The 15,911-nt window shown below is 38.8% G+C and overlaps 1 protein-coding gene across 5 annotated transcripts in view; it reads left to right on the top strand.

Annotated features, from left to right (window-relative positions):
• RPS6KA3 (ribosomal protein S6 kinase A3) overlaps positions 1-15,911 on the top strand; it is a 108,609-nt gene that overhangs the window by 25,461 nt on the left and 67,237 nt on the right. For 4 of the 5 annotated variants that reach the window (XM_082447082.1, XM_082447078.1, XM_082447079.1 and 1 more), the window contains one exon: positions 3,401-3,457. In XM_082447082.1, the coding sequence (XP_082303208.1) occupies positions 3,401-3,457 (57 nt within the window). Of the gene's footprint in view, positions 1-3,400; positions 3,458-4,181; positions 4,296-15,911 lie in introns of those variants that run through there. The other variant, XM_082447083.1, reaches the window with a different exon arrangement.

Genomic DNA, 15,911 nt, shown 5'->3' with positions numbered 1-15,911 from the left:
TGTTAATTGCACACAATTCTCTTTACTACCCTTTCAGATGAATTGGATGCATGCTCAGAAAAGAAAGTGGTCTCATCTTCTAAAAGGAGTGTTTGAAGGACCTCGAGTTATCTAGAAAAGAACAGACTTGGGGTAGTTTATAGTCATAGCTGTAGATTTACTTCTGTGACTTTGTAGATAGAGTACAGGCAAGTTAGTCATCATGTATTAGTAATCCTCTTAAAGGGAATTTGCATTTGAAGAAAGTTACTGTATGAAGAAGAGCATTATCGAGCAGCCAGTGCTTTTTCTGAGATAGTATAGTAAGCTGCCTGGTGAGATACTTCTTTCTTGTCCCAATAGTGTTCAAATATAGGTGAGAATGGGATAGAAAGAACTTAAGCATATGATATGAGTATATTTGTATATTTGGAACAGAAAACTTTCAAGATCCCTTACCAATTCTAAACTTTTTTTGATTCTAAGATCAAAAGGTCTTTATGCAGTATTATTTTATCCTCATGAAGCTACCTTACCTTAATAATAGTAATTTGCGTTGGCACAGCTTCTTACAGTTTATAATGTATTTTCTTAGGAGTTATCTCAGTTTTGAGCTTAACAACAACCCTTTGAGTAGACAGGGCAAATATCCCCATTTTGAACAGATCAAGTAATAGGTTAGGAGAAAGTCTGAATTGCCCCAAATCATAAAGCTTTTAAGTGGCAGACCTAGGACTCTACCCCTGGTCTACCAATTCTGATTTTAGTGCTGTTTCTACCACACGAAAAAGTAAGTTATAAGCTGTGATTCTTACTTTGCATTGAAAATTACAAGGAGCAGATGATTCTCAAATTATATTCCCATGGAAAATATAAATGTAGCTCAAGTTAAACCAAGGGTTCTAAAAGCCAAATAATGGGGAGCCATTGAGTAGATCTGTGTCAATCGGAAGAGAACACTGTGTATAATTAATGAGAAAATCTACTTTGGTCTACTAGATTAATGATGATACCATTTACTAAGAGCAAGTGCAGGAGAAGTAGCAGATTGGTGGGCCACAGAGGGAGTGATTGAATTTTGGCTATAATTAAAACAGCTAACTTTGATTGTTTACTATGTGACAGGTCTTATGTCATTATCTCATTTAGTCTTCACAACTCTCTGAAGATAAGACTTTTCAATCTCCACTTTCCATATGAAGAAAGTAGAGCTTAGATAGTTTAAATAACTTGTTCAAGGCTTCATAATTAGTGTAAGAGCAGAAATTTGAATCTAGGTGTCTGACTCCAAAACCAATGATCTTAAGAGCTAGTTTAAGGTTTGTCTGGAATGTTTGGATAAAAATGATCAGTGTTCAGTTGAATAAATGGTTGTGGCTTTTAAGAGGAGGATGTATCCTGGAGTTATTTGAGTCCTTACCAAAGAAGTGGGCAATACATAGCCTCTGAAAGTGTCTTTGGAAAATAAAGATTTTATACCTGCCTCCCCCTTTTCTGCATTTTGGCACCATTTCTGTGCTTTGTAATATTGTGTGGGCATTCCCTAACCTAGGAACGTACTCTGAGTGTTTGAAAATGAAAGTTGCCCTTTTTAAGGGTCAGTAGACCTGTGAGCTCCTGTAAGATGGATCTTTAGGATAGGGGCATGTTTCATTAACCTTTCATCTCCAGCTTGGTGCCTAGAACATAGCATGAATGAAATGAAATGGATGGATGAATGGTTGGGTGAATAAATAGAGATAGGGAGAGTAGAGAGAGGAGTTCAGCTTCAGAGCAGCTGTCTCCTGTGCAGTGTGAGGTAATGGGTGGGCTACCTTTTATTTTCCAGTTGATAATTCTCCAAAGATGGTTAGCTTAGATCCTTGTACATTTGCTGAATTAACAAGTGGTCAGGGGCATTTACTCCTTTTCCCAGTGAGGGAACTAGAGAAGACATTACGTATACCTGACTTTTGGTTTTGTTTTGTTTTGTTTTTAATTACACAAATAATACGTATTCATCATAGACATTGTAGACACGTTAGAAAATCCAAATAAGCAAAACAAACAATTTAAATTGTCTAAAATTCTACCACTCAGAGATAGCCACTGTTAACATTTTGGTGTATATCCTTCCAGAGTTTTTCCCATACAAATATATACATTAAAACATGTATATATTTATTTAAAATGGGATCATTACAATTCATATTGTTTTGTAAACTGCTTTTTTCACTTATTACATGTGACTGTCTTTCCATGTCAATAAATTTACATCTTTATCATCATTTTTAGTGACTGCATAGTATTCCATTATATGGATGTACCATGATATATTTAACTAGTTCTCTATTGTTAGGAATTTAGGTTTCCAATTTGGAGTTCTTTTTGGAAAAAGTTATGGTGAGCATTCTTATATGTACATCTTTGCACACTTGTCCTTTTTTTTTTTTAAGTTGAAATGATGGGACATTTCAAAGTTTTATGTGTCTCTTTTTGTTTTTTAAATACAGACTTAGATGGCCTTCTTGAAGGGTTGTGCTGATTTACACTTTCTCCAGCAGTATATCAGGAGTGCTCTTTTCCCCATATCCGTATTAGCACTGGGTGTTATTTTTTCTGTAAATTGTTAGCAATTTGAAAGGCAAAGGTATCTTTTGGTTAAATGCATTTCTTTGATTAGTATTAAGGCTGAACTCTTTTTTTCCCTTATTGCTCATTTCTGTTGAGGTTCATTGTTTTTTCTTACAGGTTTGTAAAATGAAGTTCTTTATGTATTGAGGATACCAACCCTTTGTCATATGTTGCTTTTATTTTTTTGTAATCAATTTGTCTTTATCTTTTTGATGTCCGGCAGAAGACGTTTTAAACTTTTATGGATTCAAATGTCATTTTTTTTTCCTTTATGATTTCTGCCTCCTTACCTCATAAGTAGTACTCACCTATATTTTCTTCTAATACTTGTATAATTTTACTTTTTGACATTTAAACGTTTAATCCATCTGGAATCTCTTTGATGTAGAGACCTAGCTTAATTTTCCCCCAAATAATTAATCATTTGCCCTGATTATCAATGGAGTTGGAATTTAGAATGTGTTTTGACACAGAATGTATTATAAACAATGTTTGGTGAGGTTTAAATAAGACCACTGTAGTGCATTTAACTATTAAACTCAAGGGCTTACCTGGAAAGGTAACCATCATTTATTATATCATTTCCATGGAAAAAATATTTTTATAGTTTTAAATAATCAATTTACACATTAATCTTTGAAGCACAACCTGTTGCAAATTGGCAACTGCATACTTAAATGGTGGTTCTGTACTTCATTAGAACCCTTTAGGGATGAAAATATTCCTATACGGTTTTATCTGTCTTCATTTGACTTAAACTGATGTGAGAGCTGTTTTGGTAATTTTCTACTTGCTATACTTTTCACAGAATGGACAGCAAATTATGGATGAACCTATGGGAGAGGAGGAGATTAATCCACAAACTGTAAGTAAAATATTGTATCATAAGGGATATAGATAAATCAGATACCATAAAATTTAAGTATTCTTATTTTTAAACTGAGCAAAGTAATGATTTTACAGTGTTAGAAACTTGTTGATGCTTTCGCATTAATTTTACCAAAATACATTCTTGAATATGGCAGTGACATTTTAAAAAACTGTTTGATGAGACTGATTTTAAGAGAAAAACAAGACAAACTACTTTACATTGTTGAAGGTTTTTCATTTTAAAAAAAAAGCTTAAAAAAAAAAGCAAACTAACCATAGATTTATTAGTGAAATAAATATAAAGGTCATTATTTTTTGGAGATATTTAATGTTGAAAATGATTGTTCACCGTTTCCTCATCTTGTGTTTTTGGTTCAGTCCTGAATCCCCAGCACCTAGACCAGTGCCTGGCACGTAATAGGCACTCATTAAATATTAAATAAATGAATTAATAAATTGTCTCCTCTTGCAAGAAAGCCATTGTTAGCAGCTCAGTTACTATCATCATTTTGTTCTGTATATAAGACAATTATTATTGATATTTACAAAATATATATACTCTGCCACTTGCTTTTTTCACTTAATATGTCTTGAACATCTTTTTATGACAATACATGTAGATCTGCCTCATTTTAAATGGTTGCATAGTATTCTGTTTTGTGCATGTCCTGTACTTAATGTAATTTTCCCCTATTTATTTTTGTGAACTTGTGTTTCAGTAGGACATAGTCTTAGAAAAGGATGTGCTGGAACAAAGGATATGAACATTTAAATCTCAATAAGCATTGCCAGATTGCCATCCAAACCAAAAAGTTGTAAAAACTTCACTATATGTGAGTGTTTTGTTTGACCATACCCTATTCAACACTAGATATTATCAGAAATTATTTTTAATTTGAGCCACACTAAATAAATCATACTTTCTCTTTGCAGTTTGCATCTCATGTGATTATTAGTGAAGTGTCCATGCATTATTGGCCTTTGTATTTGCCCAGTTTTCTTTTGGGTTACTTACTGTCTCATTATGGTCTGTATGATCTCTGTATATATTCTGGATGTTAACTCCATGTCTATAATATATCTTGCAAATATTTTCCCCCTACTTTTTTTTAACATTGATTATGTTGTCTTTCATTGTATGTGTACAGAAGTTTTCATTTTTAAATGGTCAGCTCTGGCTTCTGGGTTTCATGTTTTAGTTAGAAAATCCTTCCCTGAATCAAGTTTATAAAAATATCCTCTCACATTTTCACCTACCACTTTTATGGTTTTGTTTTTTGCATTTAGATTTGTGGTCTACTTGGAATTTTAGTACCTGTTATGATGCAGAAATATAACTTTTCTTTCCAAATGGATAGCCTGTTGTCCTAATCTCTACTTATTGAATAAATAAAACCCATTCATTCCCACTCATTTGAGATCCCTCTTTTACCAGATGTAAAATAGCCATATACTCCTAGTATTAGTTTCCTAGGACTGCCCTAACAAAATACCACAACTGGGTGGCTTAAATAACAGAAATTTATTCTCTCAGTTTGTAAGACTAGAAGTTTGAAATCAAGGTGTCGACAGATCCATGTTCTCTCTGAAAGTTCTGGGGGAGGATCCTTCCTTGCCTGTTCCAGCTTCTGTTGTCTGCTGGCAGTCCTTGGCATTCCTTGGCTTGTAGACACATCACTCCAATCTCTACCTCCATTGTCACATGGCATTCTCCCTGTGGGTCTGTGTCCAAATTTCCCTCTTCTTATAAGGACACCAGTCATTGGATTAGGGCCCACCTTATTCCAGTATGACTTCATCTTAACCTTATCACACCTGCAAAGACCCTATTTTCAAATAAGATCACATTCACGGGTACCGGGGATTAGAACTTGAACATACCTTTTTGGAGGACACAGTTCAACCCACAACATCCCTGAATGTTTTGACTTTACATACCTTTTCAATTACTGTACTTTTATTATATGTTTTTTATATGTGGCAAGACAAGCCTTCCTATCTTTTTTACCTTTCAAAGTTGTAGTCTTGTACATCTACTAGATGAACTTTAGAATCAGTTTATCAAACACTCCCGAAAATTTTATTGAGACTTTTATCCAAATAGCATTAAATTTATAAATTAACATGAGGAAAATTATTTTAATAAATATTGGGTCTTCACTTCCAAGAACATTCATTTATTCTGATATTCTTTTATATCCTTTATCAAAATTTTATGGTTTCTTAATATGGTTTTGTACATTTCTTATTAAGATAATTCATAGACATTTAATAGCTTTTGTTCTATTGTAAGTGGGAATTCTTATCTGCTGTGTCTTCCATCTAGTTATTGCTAGTATGTAAAAAAAATTAGATGTTTCTATGTGCTTTTTAACATCAGTTATGGAAGAGTGAGATCATTGTACTCTTCTTCTCAAAACCCTTCATATGTTTTATGCTTCCTTTAAATAAAGTCCAAACTCTGCAATGTGACCTAACAAACCCTGCGTAATGAAACCTTTGCACACTTCCACCCTCTACTGAAAGTCCAATCACTCGTATGTTTCAGGTTCTCTTTTACTCCTGAGCCTTCATAGGTGATAGTCCCTCTCCCAGAATTCTTTTCCATTACCACTCCCCTCCAATGAAGTCTTGATCATCCTTTAGGTCCAAGTTTTGCTGTCACTTCAACTGAGGTGTCTTCCTGACACAGCTCCCACTTTCATTTCCACCTTGAATTGAGTATTTTTCCTTTGTGCTGCCCTAGCAGCCTATGTGTACCCTACGTGACAACACCACACTAGATTCCATTGCTTATTTACTTGTCTGTATTTCCTACTAAACTGTGAGCTACATGAGGCAGTGACCATGTCTGACTTACTCCTTGTTTTACATCCATGTATCTGGCTCCCAGTACCCAGTAGGTATTCCATCAGTGCTTGTTAATTAAAGGAACATGTGAATTAAGTCTTGGCTAGCATGGGGCCTAGTGCCCGAGGCTGCCTTCAGATTTGGTCTAGATTTCTGCATCTCCCAAACCATTTGGGTCATTTTACTTCATTGGTCTATGGTATATATTTATTAGCATTTAAGCAAATGTAAAAACAATCAGTAAGTATTAATATTGATTTTTTTTGCCATCAGCCACCTTTTTTCTTTATGCAACAATTCCTTTGGAAGGAAAACCTCTAAGTTTTTTATTCTCTGAAGTCTAAAATCAAATAATTTTCCATTGTGGTATTCTACATACATGGTTCATACTTTCCCTCTGAGTACTCACAGCGTTAGCAACATTTACATCTGGAAGTGAACTGCATTCTAGAGGTAGGTTGAAAAGGTGCAGGACTAAGATACTACCAGCAATGTGGGTAAAGTTGTTGAGATCATTCCACATTATAGGAATTGAGTATAAGATAAAAACCTAATATTTAATATTTCTTTAATGGTATTAAATCCAAAAGATTGTCAAATATGTATTAGCCTTATACTTTTAAATTGTATTTTCCTCTAATGTACAGTTAAAAGTTTTTGTCGGGCTTCCCTGGTGGCGCAGTGGTTGAGAATCTGCCTGCTAATGCAGGGGACACAGGTTCGAGCCCTGGTCTGGGAAGATCCCACATGCCGCGGAGCAGCTGAGCCCGTGAGCCACAATTACTGAGCCTGCGCGTCTGGAGCCTGTGCTCCGCAACAAGAGAGGCCACGATAGTGAGAGGCCCGCGCACCGCGATGAAGAGTGGCCCCCACTTGCCACAACTAGAGAAAGCCCTCGCACAGAAACGAAGACCCAACACAGCCAAAAATAAATAAATAAAATTAAAAAAAAAAAAAAGTTTTTGTCAATTACTCATCATTTAAATAGTGAAAGTTGAGATGTCGCAGTAGTTATTTTATGCATAACAAATTACCCCAAGCTTAGTAGCTTAAAACAACATACATTTATTATCTCACAGGTTCTGTGGGCCAGGAATCTGGGCACGGCTTTCTTTGGTTCAGAGTCTCTCACAGACTACAGTCAAGGAGTTTGCCAGGGCTAGAGTCTCATCTGAACCTTGACTGGAGAAGGATCTGCTTCCAAGCTCACATGTTTGTTGGCCCAGATTCCTGACCCATAGAAACTGTGAGATGCTAACTGTATGTATGGAGGTCATCGACTGGTAGGCTTTCTTGTAGGTTGATTGACCCCTTTTCTATGGGCTAGAATGCAGAGTGTGATGATTAGCCAGTTTTGGCCTCAACAAGACTATAGGGCAGATAGAGAATAACAAGAGAGAATAAACCTGGATCCTTAGTGACCTAAGGATCTAGCGACACCTCTTCACTCTAACCTAGCCTCGTGCCTATGGAATGCTCCAAGAGAGAAAAATAGGCACTTACCTTGCTCGAGACTTTGTATTTTGGGATTTTTTTGTTAGAGCAGCTTAGTCTGTACTCTGACTACATCTAATCATTCATTAACGAAGTAGTTAATGAATGTCTATTTGGTGCCAAGAACTCTGCTAACTTGTTAGAGACACAGAAACACATAAGGGAAACTTGCAGTTTTAAAATGGCAAAATAAAGCTGTTCTTGTCCTCTTCTCCTCTGGGAAATTACCACCCAAAACAACAAGGACAATAAGAAACGGAAACACGGTCTTTGAAATTAGAAGACTTCTGTTATTTGAACCACAATATATAAATATGAAAAGCAGATAAAAGAGTCATAACAAGATGAAGTTATAGGACCTAAGTGCTGGTGAGGAGTATATCATCAAGAAGCAAGCCTTATTTAGGGCCCCAAAGCCCCAGAAGAGCTCAAGAATGGGGTCACCAAGTATTGTGGAAAGTGGAGGTATGGCACAGGCTGAAAATAGAGATTGGTTGAATGTCGATATGAAAAGCCTTTACTCTAACCCCTCTTCTACCCCTGGAAGAGACAGAAAGTATTTTATAGAGAAAAATGAACCAGAGAGGCTCCATACATGGGGAACCCCAGGTATAGTAGGAAGTGGGGTGAGACACGGGGCTGGAAACAGGGAGATCAAGTGAAAGCCTACTCCTCAATGGTGAAATGATCCCCTTCCCCTCCCCATTTCACCAACCAGGACCATATCCTCCAGACAGGAGAGTGGAGTCGTCTTTCCTGAAGAAACTGAATGATCCCTGATAAAAGACCTTCAGATACTGACATTTGGGAGATCTTCAATGTAAAGGCTGGCTACTTGGCCATTTAACCTACAGGAAAGCCTACCAGTTGACAAGCTCCACAACATCTGGTCCACTTCGTAGTGCCTCACTCTTAAAAATGAGTTAAAAGCCAAATATCACCAGACACTTGAGAAAGGATTCCAACATGAAAGAATAAGATCTTGGGGGAAACGGACAATGCAGGAAAAAGAAAAAATAAATTAATATCCTTTGAGTGCTAAGAGGTGAAATTGATTTCCTAAAACAAGAGTAGAATGCTATTTTTTAAGTCTACTCTTATTTATTTATTTATTTTTGGCTGCATTGGGTCTTCGTTGCTGCGCGCGGGCTTTCTCTAATTGCGGCAAGCAGGGGCTACTCTTTGTTGCAGTGCGTGGGCTTCTCATTGCGGTGGCTTCTCTTGTTGCGGAGCACGGGCCCTAGGCGTGCAGGCTTCAGTAGTTGTGGCACGCGGGCTCAGTAGTTGTGGCTCACAGGCTTTAGAGTGCAGGCTCAGTAGTTGTGGTGCACGGGCTTAGTTGCTCTGCAGCATATGGGATCTTCCCGGACCAGAGCCCGAACCCGTATCCCCTGCATTGGCAGGCAGATTCTTAACCTCTGTGCCACCAGGGAAGCCCAGAATGCTACTTTTTAAAAAACAGAAAAAGAAGAAACTCTTAGAAATTAAAAATGTGATAGTAATATTTTATATTTTAGTAGAATATTTAGAAGCTAAAATTGAGGAAACTTCCCCCAAAATAGAACAAGACAAATAGAAAGTAAGAGAGAAAAAGAAAGAGAAGCAATTTAACATTTACGTAATAGGAATTCCAGAAAAAGACAATGGGGAAATGGAGGGGAAGAAATTAGGAAAGAAATACCATAAGATACATGTTTCCCCCCCCACATCTTAATATCTCTGAAATCAGAATGTTTGTTATAATCGAAGGTGTGACACATTTTAATTGGGAGCACTTTCTCTTTCTTAATGGTACAGTGCTAATCGTGCTCTTAGATTAGGTAGAATACTAAAATACCAAAAAAAAAATTTTTTTCCCCCAACATGAGGACCACGAGTCTCCGGATTAAAACAGCCTACTGAAAGCCTGTTAATAATAACCAAAAAAATAAAATAAAATAAAAAGAAGAGGAACCACCCTACTCAAGAAGGATTGTTATTATGAAATATCAAAACACCAGGGATAAAGAGAAGATCCTCAAAGTTTTGCTGTGGGCTGGATGTGTTCCCTCAAAATTTGTATGTTGAAACCCAACCCCCAATGTGATGAAGTTTAAAAGTGGGGCCTTTGGGAGGTGGTTAGGTCAGAAGGGCAGAGCCCTCATAAATGGGATTAGTGCCCTTATAAAATGGACCCCAGAGAGCTCCCTCACCCCTTCTGCCCTGTGAAGACACAGCAAGAAGACGGCTATCATGAACAAGGAAACAGATCCTCGCCAGACACCGAATCTGCTGGCAACTTGGACTTGTACTTCCCAGGCTATAGAATTGTGAGAAATAAATTTCTGTTTGTTATAAGCAACTCAGTCTATGGTATTCTGTTATAGCAGCCCAAACACACTAAGACAAACATTTAGAAATTTTTTTTATACCATATATAAAGGCCTGGGGGACTTCCCTGGTGGCGCAGTGGTTAAGAATCCTCCTGCCAATGCAGGGCACACAGGTTCGATCCCTGGTCCGGGAAGATACCACATGCCACGGAGCAACTAAGCCCGTGCGCCCCAACTACTGAGCCTGCGCTCTAGAGCCCGCGCGCCGCAACTACTGAGCCCTCGTGCCACAACTACTGAAGCCCGCGTGCCTAGAGCCCATGCTCCGCCACAAGAGAAGCCACCACAATGAGAAGCCCGCGCACCGCAACAGAGAGTAGCCCCCGCTCGCCGCAACTAGAGAGCCCAAGCACAGCAACGAAAACCCAACGCGGCCAAAAATAAAAAATAAAGAAATTTATAAAATAAAGGCCTGGGTATAAGAATAATATACGACATTTCAACATTGAAAGTTAAAAGTCAAGGAGCAGTGCCTTTGAAATGCTTAGTGAAAATGATTTTCAACGAAGGTATTTTCAGACATGTACCTATTCTTTGGAAGAAGAATACCTTCTTCTGCCAACAGTAGAAGGTTATTAACTAAAGGAAAGACATGAGATTCAGGAAACAAAAGACCCAACATTTACAAGCACAGTGAAGAAAGTTCCTTCCCATTATGATGAATAAAGGATGCTTCAGAAGACTAGTTCATTCAGTAGGCTTAGAGAGTACTCAGTCCAGATTGAAGCAGACAGATGATTCCAGGAGGGCTGTCTTCAGGGGAAAAAAAAGAAGTTATGAATTGTCCAGTAGGTTTGAGTATTGAAAATCCACTTGAGAGGCAGAGTGAGAAGAATTTGAGATAGGTGCAAGGAAAAGAAAGCAAGTTTTAAAACAAAGCAACTATAAATTTAACAAAAATAGAAACATTGTACACAAGAAATGTAACTAGAGTATATTACTTCAAGCAGTGAACAGTGTTTACATAGTCATAATATTTGTAAAGACTCAATATTGATTTAACTAAAATGTGTGATATGAGTGTTAAGTCAACTATAATAGGATGTCTAAAGGTAATATCTGAAATTGTTGAGTCAGGAGAAAATAGTATAAGGTTATTAGCTATCATATAAATACCAGAGGGAACAATGAATAGAGCTGAAAGGGTATCGAGAACACTGGGTACTGCAACTTTTTTGTTATATAAGCCTTGCATCGTTACTTGACCCTTTAATCTTCACTCAGACCTTCTTGACATATGGAGCTGACCCTGTGATTTCTCTTGAACATGTCTCCTGGTTTCTAGTTGTGGTAGAGCCATTTCATTCTGTCTGGATTTTTCTCCCTTCTTCACACCTCATCTCTTCCTCTCTTCCCTTTGTTCTTTGCCCTCCCATCTGCCTCCTTCCTATATCCTAGATCTGCTTTTCTTTCATCTTCTAGAATTTAATGCTGTTTTCCTTTCTTCTGGCTTTCTGAAAGCTCAATCCTTTCTTGTCTTTATGCACCTGAAGTAAAATTTTTATTTCTTCCACTCATGAAGTATACGAAATTTATCTAATTAAATTGATCCATACCAGAATATAACAGTTAGTCATCACCTTCCACCATCTCCCTCCCCAGGAATGTTTGCGTGTTAATTCATATTTATGTATAATTAGTTGAATTTCTCACCAGTTAACTTGCTCCAGCCAGTGTATTTTGTTTTCTCCGTTCCCTGCTGGAGAGACTTGATTATTTTTATCCGTTATTCCGGTAGGGCTGGGAGAGAGACTGCCTTCATAGCAGAAGGTAGGGTGCTGTATAGCGCCTCAAGCCAAGATACCTTCCTGGACTCCAGAATTTTCTATCCTTTCTCAGCTGGCCAGAGGACTCCATGCTCTGATGATCCATGCAGAGGAAATAGGGAGTCTGGGCTGTTTAGGTCTCCATAATCATCCAAGAATCATTAAAGCAGTTTCTTGCTTAGTGGGGAAATAATTCTCTTAATGGTTCTTACAGTAGCAGGCAAAGGTTCTTCTGAGGCTTGAGAATTAAAGGACATAAATAAGTACCTAGCACAAAGGAAGAGCCCAGTAAGTGTTAATTTTCCTGTCCTCTTCCTCCCAGATGCTGATCTTACTCTCTCAGACTATTCACCTAGTTCCTCTTAGGAACTAGGGTGGTATCCAGTAATTTTCTGGCTGACAGTAGGCCTGGCCTCAGACAAAACTGTGAATTGACTTTCTCTTAATTTGGTCCTTTGACCCTTCTGTTCCCCTTACTGTTTATTTCTAATGACCATGCATACATTAATGACTCATAACATTAACTTTGTGAATATTATATTACTACAGTCCTAAACACTATATTTATCAATGCAGTCTTTGTAGCTCTTGTATCAGAGTCACATCCAGTTGTCAAGAATTGGAGAAAACTTGGGCTTCCCTGGTGGCACAGTGGTTAAGAATCCGCCTGCCAATGCAGGGGACACGGGTTCAAGCCCTGGTCCGGGAAGATCCCACATGCCGCGGAGCAACTAAGCCCGTGCGCCACAACTACTGAGCCTGTGCTCTAGAGCCCGCGAGCCACAACTACTGAAGCCCACTCGCCTAGAGCCTGAGCTCCGCAACAAGAGAAGCCACCGCAATGAGAAGCCCGCGCAACGTGATGAAGAGTAGACCCTGCTCGCCGCAAACTAGAGAGGGCCGCACGCAGCAACAAAGACCCAATGCGGCCAAAAAAAATAATTAATTAATTAATTAATTAAAAAACAAGGAATTGGAGAAAGCTTGTTAAAAGTAGTAGCGGTTTAAAAAGATAAAATGGAGATAGCTCGTAGATGACCTTGGATGCCAAGTTAAAGAGCAGCACCCCTATAAAGGTCACAGGCAGGAGTACACCAGCAGTGCCCCATTCTTTTCAAATCTCCTGATGGGCCTTTAGCAGTAGTTTCTTCCAACTGCTACGCATGCCGTAGCTACTGTTCATATAGTAACCCTAAGGCAGCAGTGATTTGTATGACAGCCTTCACAATATCCAGGGAATTTCACCAGTTCCCTGTTGTCTGCTGGTTTCCTCCATTTCTTTGAAGGTTCCCTCAAGCTCCCTTAAAACTTGCATTTGAACATCCAAAATGATACTCATAGCTGTGAGTCCAGCACACACTTGCATAACTCTTGCAGTCATCACAGGTTAAACACAAAATAAACTACAGAAAGAGAAGCTCTGGACTTCCCTGGTAGCGCACTGGTTAAGAATCCGCCTGCCAATGCAGGGGACATGGGTTCAATCCCTGGTCTGGGAAGATCCCACATGCCGCAGAGCAACTAAGCCCGTGCGCCACAACTACTGAGCCTGCGCTCTAGAGCCCGCGTGCTGCAACTCCTGAGCCCACGCACTGCAACTCCTGAAGCTCGCATGCTCTAGGGCCTGTGTGCCGCAACTACTGAGCCTGTGAGCTCCAACTACTGAAGCCCGCGCACCTAGAGGCTGTGCTCCACAACAAGAGAAGCTACCGCAACGAGAAGCCCGCTCACTGCAACGAAGAGTATCCCCCGCTCGCCACAACTAGAGAAAGCCCGTGTGCAGCAGCAAAGACCCAAGGCAGCCAAGAATAAGTAAAATTAATAAATAAATTTAAAAAAGAAAACGAGAAATCCTAGAGGAGTAGACAATAGACAGCGAAGAACCCACTCAAAACAGGAAAGTACAGTAGAGTGCTTGCTCATTGGCAGGGAACATTTGTGGAGTGATACACTAATGACACTTACTAATTATGTAGAGTATTGTCTGTTTTTCTAACTCTCATTAGCTGAAAGTATATTTTAGCACTTAGAGCATGGAGAAGATATGCTCTAGTAGATTTAAGTATATACCACTTAGGAAAATATTTCCGAGATTAAATAGCATTATAATTAGCACTGCATGGTGGCATTAAATAGAGTATGTGTATAATAGGCAAAATTTCCAAGCATGTAAGTTTTCCTTTACTACATTTTTGGCCCTCTTTCAGGGCTATTTTTTATTTCTAGTGTCCCTTTTCTCCACCCCTAAGAGCTTTTAAAAAAAAATACCCCCTTTTTAAAAAAAATCGTGGCTTGCCTAACTCATATGATCCCTGTGATCCAAATTTGCTTCTCCTCTGCTCTAGTCTACTTATCACAGTACCCATTTTTTCAATTTGACTGATCTAAACCATAATTGGAAAGAAAGAAAATTCATCTAAGTTCTCTTGAAGTATGAATAGTTTATTGAGTCAACCTGAAATACTGGTGTATTGAAAGTTGTAACTCCTGTACTTAAATGAGTCTCTTAATTTAACCATTTTAGACAAAAATGACTAAGTAAAAAGAACTCCAGGGCTTCCCTGGTGGCGCAGTGGTTAAGAATCCACCTGCCAGTGCAGGGGACACGGGTTCGAGCCCTGGGCCGGGAAGATCCCACGTGCCACGGAGCAACTAAGCCCGTGCGCCACAACTACTGAGCCTGCACTCTAGAGCCCGTGAGCCACAACTACTGAAGCCCGCGTGCCACAACTACTGAAACCTGCGTGCCTAGAGCCCGTGCTCCTCAACAAGAGAAGCCACCGCAATGAGAAGCCCGCACACTGCAACAAAGAGTAGCCCCCGCTCGCTGCAACTAGAAAAAGCCTGCATGCAGCAACGAAGACCCAACGCAGCCAAAAATAAATAAATAAATAGAAAGAGGGGAAAAAAAATTATTAAAAAAAAAAAAAAGAACTCCAGGCTAAGCAGGAAAAAAAATGTGTGAATAGGGTGACCAGCAATACCACCTAGGGTGTATTGCTGCTGACTGCAAGATTCCAGCTGGGACATCGGTGGTGCTGCCCCCTCGCCCTCTCGTCATGCTCAGGGGAGATATTGTGAGTGGAATATAGCGTGCTTTCCATTGACACAGGGCCTTAGAAGCAACCCCTCTCAGCGCTCTAGGAAGCCACTACCATTTGGTTCAGGTTGATGATCATAAAACTTATTTCCCATCTCTGATTTAAAACCTTAGAACCATAGCACTTTATAACATTATCTACTGATGGATGTGTGCTACAGAATAATTCTCCTGTACTTAAATGGAAATCCTTAGATATTAAACCCTTTAGTGTCTGAAAAATTGATTCATACAAAAAAAACTGTACCTGAAGGAATTGGTTAAGAACATGTTAATTTTAAGTTTTTATTATAGCAGTTTATTTTTCTCCAGCAGGGTTCAGCCATCATGGAGTCATGAAGATGGTTGATAATTGGGTTTGACCAAGGTTTGGGTTTCGCCAGACAAATATAACGTATGGTGTAGAAAAAGTGTTCAGAAACTCTGCTATGGACCCTCTATTGAGCTGTCTTCCTTCAGGGTCTTATCAAAAGGTTTAACACCTCCTGGCTTCTGACCTAAGTCAGCCACTGGCCATACATATACATGCTCCTTCCCCAGATAGAATTGCCTGTCTATGCTCCCACCAACGTCACAGCCATTCCCACTTCCAAACTGTGGGAACTTGGGCAGCAGGTTCCTTAACTTCTTTCTAAGCCTTAGTTTCTTCATCTGTAGTGTGGATAATAGTATTTACTTATCTCATTGTGGTGAGAATTAACTGAAGTAATTTCATGTAAAGCATGGTTCTTAGCATATAGTAGTATCTTATATGATATTGTCAGAATTATACTTGAAAGAAAAATTTATTAATAAATGAGAACTCAAATAAAGGAACTAAGGATTCAGTGAAAGAAGCTAGAAAAAGAACTACAAAGTAAACCCATA

Source organism: Balaenoptera physalus (genome assembly GCF_965194825.1).
Source record: "Balaenoptera physalus genome assembly, chromosome: X".
NCBI classification, from domain to species: domain Eukaryota; kingdom Metazoa; phylum Chordata; class Mammalia; order Artiodactyla; family Balaenopteridae; genus Balaenoptera; species Balaenoptera physalus.
The sequence above is the reverse complement of the archived record's forward strand: the minus strand, read 5'-3'. Positions and strand labels throughout refer to the sequence as shown.